Here is a 10335-nt window from a genome sequence, read left to right as displayed (position 1 = left end):
CTTCACTAATAAATACATTTTAAAAAACCTTGCTGTCTCAGGAACACAACACTTTTGTTTTATTTGTATTATAAATTTCTGTCTTATAATCAAAAGATACATTAGTTTATGATTACTGTTTATGATTAAGGTTCGTCGGCTATATGCGAATAACCTTTAGGACTTTTCCCCTGATACATTGGCTGTGTCAATAAATGCCCATGTTCAACTGTATTTATTCAAACCAAAAAAAAGTTTCCCTAGCAAAGGCCTACGACCTCCTCGTGTAGCTTTAAGGCATATGCCAGTTACGGGTTCATTGCCCATTGTACGTTATTACCCGATTATCTGCATGTTTATATATATATATATATATATATATTTATATACATGTGTATATATATATGTATGCATATATATATATATATGTATGCATATATATATGTATGTATATATATATATATATATATGTATATATATATATATATATGTATGCGTATTTATATATGTATTTATATATATATATACATGCATATACATATATATACATATATATATGTATGTATATGTGTGTGTGTGTGTGTGTGTGTGTGTGTGTGTGTGTGTGTGTGTGTGTGTGTATAAATATATATGTATGTATATATAATATATTATTATAAAGTCTAGGCGGGAGCGTTAAAATGGCAATAGGCAGTTCCATACACCAATTGGAACAAGAATCAGGCTGCTCGTGGACGGTTGTCGCTAAACAACTCCGTTGCATACTATTGGCTGTTAATATTCCGGGCGGGCATTGGGAAAGCAAGCTGAATAGCCAATCACAACCCGGCATTATTCTTGTTCTTCCAATAGAAAACAAAAAGTTAGTCAGTTTGCTCTTTTAATTAACGGAAGCCAATTGACTCTAGAAACGAGTGGTTATGTGTTCTGATTGACAGCGTAGGAGCCCAATGTTAACTTTCGCTTTGCAGTTGGCGGGCGGTACATTTGAGCTGACGGTTTTTCAGTTGCTGTAGCGCAGTGAAGGGTGAGTTCGGTTGTGGTCGCTGGAATTGCTTGTGGTGGTGTGTGAAAGCTTAGTATGTTTTTATATGCATTGTGTTGAAAACTTCGAGATGTCCCCTCACGTATGTGACGGTGGTAGCTATTTCAGATGTGTTAATGCTTACGTGACCCATAGTCTCTTAGTGATTTGATCTGCCCTTTAAATTAGCGTAGCAATAGTCATTAAAAATGAACTTGTAAATGTGACTAAGAAGCGATCTGCTCTTAAGTTTTTGAATAGTCTTTCTGAAGTGAAGATACTAAATTAATTTACTGAAACTGGCTATAGCATGTGCTTGTTTTCCAATCCGCGTAGTTTGTGTTGAGTAATGTTTGATTTTAAAACAAAGGTCTTGCATTTAGAATTTACCTCACGGAAGCCAATTCTTTCATCATGCAGCTTAGTAAGATAAATTTAAGTGTTCTGAAAAACCTTAATTGTAGAACATCTGTAATAATTAAAAATACTTATTCTCAAACCACTACCAGAGGGTCAGCAGGCCTCTTGATGAATAGTTCAACATTGCCTGTCATGTTATAACCACCTTTTTGTTTAATTTTCCCCAGAATCTCTTGTATGATCATTGACTACGCACTCTTTCTTTAATGGCATCTATAGAAAGATTCAAAGATATGGGATATCAAAGAACTGTGAGGACCGGTGGGTATAAGAGAATATATCCGATTTCTTCTTATAAAAAAAAAAAAAATCACCCAATTTATAATGTATACTGATTTGCTACATTTGTGTTTAGCTGACATAATGTGGTCTATGAGTACCAGCAACACTTGTTTAGTTAGCTGATACACTGATTACTTTTCCATACGTACCAAAGCGTGCAGTCAAACCTGTCTTTTTTTATTTATTTTTTTGCCTAATGCAGACTCCTCACACACAGATTGGCAAACCCCCCTTGTTTCTGGGAAGTCTGTTAGTCGCTTTGCAGGAGCCCCTGGAATTAAAGCAATCTCTCATGTCCCTGTTGGGCATCCATGCCCTAAAAATACGGAGGGTGAGTCTTTAAATTTGTAATGATGTCTGGAACACCATATGGGCGCTCTTATATGGGAAAACCGTTATTCTATAGCAATGCTGTCCAGCTTTATTGGTTTGGAGGGCCAAGTTTTGTCGGACTAACAAGATGGGGAGCCAGATTAAAGAATAGTAGCACCGATGTTTGTACGCTATATGGACACCCCTTAAGTAATGGGTGGGAGATGCATGCAAAATTATCATTGTTGCATTGTAAACTCACAAAAATCGATAAAATATAAGCAACATTATGAAATATAAACATTAAAATCTAAAAAAAATAATGAAGACATCATAGTTCAATCAGGTGTACATGAATGCATTTATAACTGGACAGTAGGGCTGCAACTAACGATTGTTTTCATAATCGATTAGTATGCGCATTTTTCATTTATTTAAAGTAAAAACTTATAATTTACATTAAGATGTGCCATTAATACTTTTATCTCTATCACAATGGCATTTCACTATTTGCCTTCTTATTTTACTGACATAATAATTAAAGCTATATTTTAACAAGAACCCCAAAAATACCAAAAAAAGCTTTACTAGTAAATATTCATGTAAACTATTTTTGCCCAGTTATGTACATCTCACCCCCAGCTTGCCTCTCTGCCCTAGAAATGCCTTATACCCTCCTATATGTAAGAGATGCCCCTTATAGCCCCTGATATGCCTTATACCCATGATATGCCACTGTGCCCCCCCGATATGCCTTATAGCCCCCTAAATGCCTTTTACCCTTGATATGCCACTATGCCCCTGATATGCCTTTTACCCCTATATGCCACTGTGCCCCCTGATATGCCTTATAGCCCCTTTATGCGACTGTGCACCCTGATGTCTTATGCCCCTCCTGATAAAAGAAAAACTGACATAGCTAAAATAGGTTAAAAAATATATGCAAAAAAATACACAATACAATATAAATATATGGACAATAAATCAAATATTAAAGCAATCAAAAAATAAAAAACACAAATTAAAGAATGCACATAATTAATAGATCCCAAAAAAATTCTACCTGCCCCACCAGGGGTTGATATATCAACAGAAGAAGCACGGGGCAAATGAGCATAAAAATAAAGATAATACTACAGGCTTACCTTACCCAATGGTGCTTACTTGCTCCGTTTTTCTTCTGTTGATATATTAACCCCTGGTGGGGCACGTAGAAGCGAATGGAAGCAGCGGAGGTTGCGCACAACGCGCACTAAAATTCAAATCCCCTGCAGCGCTACAGGGGACCTGGATCCTCTCTGGCAGCCAGTAGGGGTCTGTGCGATGCAGGCAGACAGCCGATTCTCCCCTCCACTTCTGTTGGGGCGTTCACTAATAGAAGCCCCAGTGGAAGTGGAGGGGAGAAGCGAAGGATGTCTGCGCGTTTTGCACAGACCCTCACTGGGTGGCAGAGAGGATCCAGGTCTCCTGCAGCTCTGCGGGGGATCTGGATTCTAGAGTTATAGAAGGAGGGGAGTTTTTCAGAGCATTTGCTCTGAAAAAAACTCATTTTATAATTGATTATCGATTCGTTGTTGCAGCCCTACGGGACAGTAATATGCTTGTTTTGGGTCCCACTATACAACTAAAACAAATAAGTAAAAACTGTACTTGCACCCAGTGCAGTCTGCGAAATAGGAAGGTAAACTTCCCAACGACTGTTTAAAGCATGCTTGTGGCTGCCTTATCTGCAGTGTACATGTTGAATCTTCCTCTTTGTTGTACACTCAGCCATCCCACAGAAATCAAAGTGCTTCATCACTTCAGGCATGAGCTTTAATTTCAGCCCAGTGTCTCATGGGAGGACTATGTGACTGTATGATTGTGCCTTGGGGGAGTACTTGCCTGATCTCCTTTTCATGGGTAGGCTCATCTAGGTAATCATTTGTACAAAACGGCCATGTTTATATAGACGTCCAAATTTCTTACTGATGCAGAATGTTTTCTGCAGCTCAGCCTTTGCTAGAAACATATCTATTTAATTGTTCTTAAGCCCTTTATTTATTTTTTGTTGGCACTTCGTATCTGTGGTTTGTGGCTGCAGATTTCTTCAGCATGTTTTTGGTCTTGTTAAAAGGCAGTTTAAGTGCTTCTTGGGAGTGCCATCCAGATCCAAATGCCAACTAACTTTAACCAGTGTGTTTCTGTTATCAAAAAATGGATGTATACCTGAAGCACTGACCCTTGCATTCATGCATGGTCTTTGCAGTTTCATAGTGTTTTTAGCGACACATATTGTGCCAGTAGTCCTCATGGTGCTACTCTTTTGTCTGCTTTTTATGCATAACAAGTTATGCCAAGTGTTTTGTCTTCTCCTCTCCTCTTTGTCACTTATTCTCTGTAGAGTTCTGCAGTGCAAATGGCAGTACTTCCTTCCAGCCAATCAGGAGTCAGGTTACCATCCCCACAGCACATGTTATGCCTTCAACCTTAGGGATGTCTTCTACTAATACATATGATCATGTCGGGGCTCAAAACTCAACAGATCCTGCTGTATGTGGCATCCCCGTTCTGCCTTCAGCAGATGAGCCTAGAAAGTTTGAGACTCCCAATATTGAGCCCACTTTAAACCAATCTGGTCTTTTGCACGCCTTCTACAACGATCCAAGGCCTAGTGCCTCAGCAGGGGGAATCCGCACAGAGACTGAACCATATCGAACTCTGCCTGAGAGCAAAGTAGGTAATAGTGGGGATCACATACGCAGTGTTGGTGACCATTCGCATAGCCAAGGATGGAGGCCGGAAACCTATATTCATCCTGCAGCTGAACTTTGTGCATGGAGACAGCAACAGACGGAAAACATGAGGCTAAGGATGGAGCAACTACAGGTAATGACAAGAATAATGGTAAAATCCAGCTCTCTCATAGGATGAACATTGTACAAATATTGGAAACAAAATGCATCCATACGAAATGCTATAGACTATTAAACTGCAAAAATTGTTGCGTGTCACTGTGGATTGCTTCAATGTCCATTGTACTCTTTCATTTATCAGCTAGGAAGAGGATGTCCAACCCTTCCTGTATATCCAGATAACAGCGAGTTGGGAAGGGTCCTGAAGGCAAGTGAAGGTGTATTGCTGGAAAAGGAATACCTGGTGGAGAGGTGGGAGCATACAGAACCTGGGATACTTATCTGCCAGGATCTAAATATATTGACTAATCTGTACTGAGAATATCTTTTATTCTATTCTTGATTGTTTGATAGGCAGAGGCAGCATATATCCCAACTGGAGCAGAAACTAAGGGAGAGTGAGGTACAAGTACACAGCACCTTACTAAATCAACCTAATCCTTACAGCGACATGTATATGATCAGACTGCAGGTAAGACGAGGAAATTCTGTTATGATTTTGTGTTTTTACCTAAAAACATAAATGTAATCAATTTGTATCTCACCAGGAACTTCAGAGGGAGGTAACTTTTCTGCGAGCACAGTTTGCTGAGAAGAATGATTCATCTAACCGGGAGAAAGCAGATTTAGAAAGAAAACTAGCGGCCTGTGAAGCAGAGTGTAAAAGCTTCCAAGAGCAAACCAAGCAGACTGCCCATAAGCATGCTGAGGAGTTAAAGAAGCAGGAGGAGCGGGTGAGGACAGACTATGGCATGTGATAAGATACTGTCTGTTCTTTTGGTAGAAGCTATTAGCCTCCTCACAAGCCAATGTAAATGTCCTAATTTAAAAAGAGTAGCTCTTTGGTGGCTGCTGGTCCTCATGTTTTCTGTCTGTTAAACTGGAAAATATTAATACCGTATTTGCCCGAATATAGGCCGCAGAGTGACGGCATATCTATAAGTAAGGTGCATTAAAATGGCTATTGGTTTTCTGTTGACTTACTGCATAATAGATACCAAAAATGTTACTGTTACTATTCCACTAATGTGTATTTTTTCTTGGGGTGCAGCCTATAATCGAGCCAATACAGTATCTGTTCACTGTATCGCAGCTTGCTTACATTATCATCAACTTATCTGTCTATTTTGTTATTTTCCTATGTTAGAAAATTTTGATTGAGATAAGAAAAACCAAAACTTGGATGCTTATATTTGTGCCTCTTCTAGATTAAAGGAAGAGATAGGCACATTAATTCTCTAAAGAAGAAATGTCAGAAAGAGGCAGAGCAGAACAAAGAAAAACAACAAAGGATTGAGACATTAGAAAGATATTTGGCAGATCTTCCTACTGTGAAGGACCACCAGAAACAAACACATGAGGTAAACTCCTTTACGGTCTACATTGCAATGATAACTGGCAAATGTTTGTCCATGTGCTGCCAGTGGACAGTACAAACAATATGCATCAGGCAGCATATGCAATGAAACTGCAGTTATTTAATACAAAAAAAGTATAATTGTTTGGTTTTTTTTTTTAGTATTTTGCTGTATAAACTGCTTGACTATTTGATTCTTTAAACAATTTGCCAACGGTGATCCCTTTTTTTGGATTGAGCAGGAACACTGTAAAATTATCAGTAGTCACCAAACATTGATTTACATGTCACAAAAAAGTAGGCACATTGAAACTATTTAAATACAGTTGCACCTCCCCAGGCTTTTTGTTTACTGCCCGTTTTCTCATGAATAACTTAAGACAACTAAGACATACCTCAAGTCATATTTGGTCTTGCATTCAGGATAGTTGTATGCCTACACAATGTATGATTAAATTCCTTCAGTATGTGAGCTTCTACCACTTCTGCAGGAAGACTGTTCCTCTTCTCTACTACCATTATATAGTTTGACTGACTTTTTGTCTCAACTTCACCTTTGCAATATACAACTTTCTTGTCAGATGTCTCAATTTCTGTCCTCATATTTAAATCTACAAGGTTTTCTTTTATTGCTCTAGTTTGTTTTTGTTGTCTCCTAGTGTGCTTTATAAAGCTCCAGTCATTCACTGATTTAACCATGCATTATGAAAGTTCAGCCCTGTTGACTTTAGGAGAAGCTTACTAGGCTGCCTTGTCATATTGTCAGTTGGACTATTCAAGGCCTACCCATAATTTGTAGAGCACACACATGCACACCTGTCTTCATGGGGTAGATGATTAAAGTTGCTGACATGCTTTATTTGATGCCCTATTAGAGTTTGAGCTGCAGAATAAAAATATATATATTTTTATTTATTTATTTATTTTCTCCCCAAGCTCAACAATCTCAAGGAGAAAAGCTGCCTTCTGCAAGATCAAGTGAAGGAGCTAGAGACCAAGCTTCGAGAAACCAGGTCATTGTGTCGCGAAAGGGAATCCCAGCTTGTAGCAGAGGAACAAAAAGGACAAGAACTTTTAAGTACCATAGACAGGTATCCAGTAGTACAAGAGGCAGTACACAGTGAAATTGTGTTTGTACAATAAGGGAACATTTAAACGTATGCTTGGTCGCTGCTTAAACCTGCTGTCCCTCAGTTTACAGAAAGAAGTGGAACGTTTTAATGGGACCGGACAGAGAGATGAAGAGAAGCGTCTGACCCAGATGGTGGAAGTTCTACAACAGGAGGTGTTGACTCTCCAGAAGGAAAGGGAATGCCTCAAAAATGTAAGGTTTAGCAACAGAAAATGTTCTTGTCTACATTTTTTGCATATAGCTAATGATTTCTTTGTATTTTAGGTAGTAGGAAGTCAAACTAAGAAAACTGAGCAGTTGTGCAGTAGATTAAAGGTAAGGGGAAGTGGGAAAATTGGAAACAGTCTTGTTTCCTAAATTTTCCCAACAAATGTTACATCTACTTCAGGCTTTTTTTTTTTTTTTTTTTTTTTTTTTTTTTTTTTTTTTTTTTTGTGCTGAGCAGGAGCTTGAAGAGCAAGTTACACAGGAAGAAGGAACAGGACAGGCCCTAAAAGAAGAAACGCAAAGGAAAGAAAATGCTCTACAGCAACTAAAGGAAGCTGTGAAAGAGGTCTGAAATTGCTATCGGTTTACTGGAAATGGACATACTACTTTAAAGCCGTAATGGTTTTCTTTGTACTATGTGAAGTATCAAGGAAAGAGCCATGCGTGAGATTCAAACATGCATATTTATTTATTTTTCCGTTCTTTCAGTTGGCAGTACAGAACCAGGACTTGATGGAGCGTAATGTCTATCTTCAAGAACAGCTTCATCATGCAGGAGTGAGTGAAAAGCTTTCATCAGATGACAGTACCTTCATTATCACCCTACACAAAGAACTGAATATTTGCCTGAAGGACCTGAAATCCATATGTTGCTTGCTGAACCAGAGAATGCAGGGGATGGATCCCAATCTGTCTATGCTGCTGGGGATCAACTGTGAGTCCTATACCTGAACGGGCTGTCGTACTGGGTTGGTACTTTTATTTTCTTGGCATCAATTTAATAAATATTCACTTTACATTTATAGCTGCTCCAGTTTCTGAGGATCATGACATACTGAATTCAACTTCACTTGAAAGGCATCTTAATGGAGTAAGACAGTTAAAGCAAGATATTGATGATCTGCGCACCACCATTAGTGACCGTTATGCACAAGACATGGGCGACAACTGTGTTACACAATGATCTATTCGTAGAGGACATTTGTCCAATCAGTGACTGTTGTAGTGGATATAATCATACAGCTGCATTCATGCATCAAAACATTAAATCTGTTACTTAAGAAATGAATAGTTTGCTATGGGTCCTCGATGGTTACCTTGAGCAGGGTAACTTGTCACTGACACAGCATTCTCTTATTCAACACTATATAGAAGATACCAAGCTCAGGTGTTTGACCAAATGTTTATCTGTTGTCTTTGTTTTTTTTTTTTGTTTCAATTTATGTGTGTGTGTTTTAACTTTGATACAATAAACCACTTAAATTATCCTGTCTGCTGCACTATAAAATATACTTTGTTTGGTCTGGATTGCTATTCATGTATGCTATGAAATATTTTGTAGGAGATGTATTTTCAGGTTTTTTTTTTTTTTTTGGGCACAAGAGACTAAATTACTAGTCCTTCCCCTTATGTGTGGATTATTCTAACCAGCCTCCTCTTTCATCTGCTGCTCCATTGGCTCCCTATACCCTTCAGGATTAAATTTAAACTCTTGATGCTGACTTAGAGCCCTTAACACTGCATCTCTAAATGGCCAAAATGCTTTATTTTTTTTTATCACCCCTCCCCTTTTCCTATGACTTGTATCTCAACTGTTCCCCTTGCATATGCAGAATTTTACCTATGCATTTTACGACTGAGTGCTGGAAAATTACTTGTCCCAGAACTAAGTCAACAGAAAAAAGGTCACTGACCCTCTACATAAAGAGTGGGGTTAAGACCGCTAACCTCTCTTTATTCTAAATCGAATACAATAAGATGCTATAGAGTAGTAATGGAAGTCAGCTCATCCCTAGTATGAGCAAACACTAAATTGTGAAAAGGGATTCACTACCCTAATTAAACTAGTACGACTGGGACACTAACTCCCTAAGATACATAACGGGTACGTATGTTGTCAAGATCCGAATTATCCCCTCGACGGGACGAAAGAAAAAGTGAAATTATAAAATCAACCAATGTGTAACTCAGTTAGGTAACACCCTGTGGCACCCGTTCAACCAAAACAGTATCCATCGTAACATTGTACCGTAACCGTTTCTATCCAAATTGTGATACAATATGTTAAATTGCTGTGGTTGGTAATATAGCGGTATCCCTCCTATCTGAGAGAAAATCACATGGTGTCAAATTTTATTAAAAAATAAAGCCAAAATGGAGAAGTACTGTATTTGCTCAAATATAGGACAAGGTTTTTTTCAGAGCAGAGTGGCATATCAGGGAGGCAGAGCATTTTAATGTGTGTGTGTGTGTCACCTTGTGTATCTGTAACAAAGCCAAACGTTTAAGTGTATGTAAACTTTTGATCCAGGCCATTTGGGTGATATCTGTTATCGTTATTTAAAAAAAAAAAAAAAAGAGCCAAACAACAATGTGACATTAAATGACTTCATATGATCACTAGCCTTAAATAAGTTATTTTGCATGGTTGGTAATATTTTCAAAATCAATGCTAACATTTCAAAATTCCTGCAAAGGTATTTAAACTTTTGATCACAACTGTATATTGTGCGATTTGTATAAATACACACGTGGTCTGGTTTTAATGCCGAAAAGCATTGAACTCTTAAAGTAAATGAACTAGTGTTCTAGGACTCTGGGTATATGTATATATGTGCATGTTTGTGTCACAAATCTATACACATTCTTTAGATATTAAAGTATCTTTTTTTTTCCCCAAAGAAAAGTAAGGGAAAAGCTTGTAAAACTTTAAAACATCACCAAGCTA

General features: G+C 38.0%; 1 protein-coding gene across 2 annotated transcripts; it reads left to right on the top strand.

The window, feature by feature from the left end:
• The first annotated feature begins 947 nt into the window (after positions 1-947).
• CEP85 (centrosomal protein 85) lies at positions 948-8873 on the top strand. 2 transcript variants are annotated; one of them, XM_053454502.1, is made up of 14 exons: positions 948-1006; positions 1591-1684; positions 1908-2036; positions 4401-4885; positions 5054-5163; positions 5266-5383; positions 5460-5645; positions 6120-6272; positions 7205-7359; positions 7463-7592; positions 7665-7715; positions 7846-7953; positions 8097-8322; positions 8414-8873. In XM_053454502.1, the coding sequence occupies exons 2-14, from the start codon at positions 1630-1632 to the stop codon at positions 8569-8571; spliced, it is 2064 nt and encodes a 687-aa protein (XP_053310477.1). In that variant the 5' UTR covers positions 948-1006; positions 1591-1629; the 3' UTR covers positions 8572-8873. The 2 variants fall into 2 exon arrangements, with proteins under 2 accessions (XP_053310477.1, XP_053310479.1); XM_053454504.1 differs by lacking the exon at positions 948-1006 and having other exon boundaries at positions 1517-1684.
• Positions 8874-10335: the final 1462 nt, after the last annotated feature.

Source organism: Spea bombifrons, chromosome 2, assembly GCF_027358695.1.
Source record: "Spea bombifrons isolate aSpeBom1 chromosome 2, aSpeBom1.2.pri, whole genome shotgun sequence".
NCBI lineage: Eukaryota > Metazoa > Chordata > Amphibia > Anura > Pelobatidae > Spea > Spea bombifrons.
Note: the sequence above shows the minus strand (reverse complement) of the source record. Positions and strands in the feature narration are given on the sequence as shown.

What these genes read in the sequence shown, in the direction of transcription:
- CEP85 (XM_053454502.1), top strand. Translation starts at nt 1,630, where the DNA reads ATGGCATCTATAGAAAGATTCAAAGATATGGGATATCAAAGAACTGTG. An exon ending in ACCAGAAACAAACACATGAG is followed by an intron (nt 6,273 to 7,204) that starts GTAAACTCCTTT and finishes TTTCTCCCCAAG; the next exon opens with CTCAACAATCTCAAGGAGAA. An exon ending in AAAGGGAATGCCTCAAAAAT is followed by an intron (nt 7,593 to 7,664) that starts GTAAGGTTTAGC and finishes TTTGTATTTTAG; the next exon opens with GTAGTAGGAAGTCAAACTAA.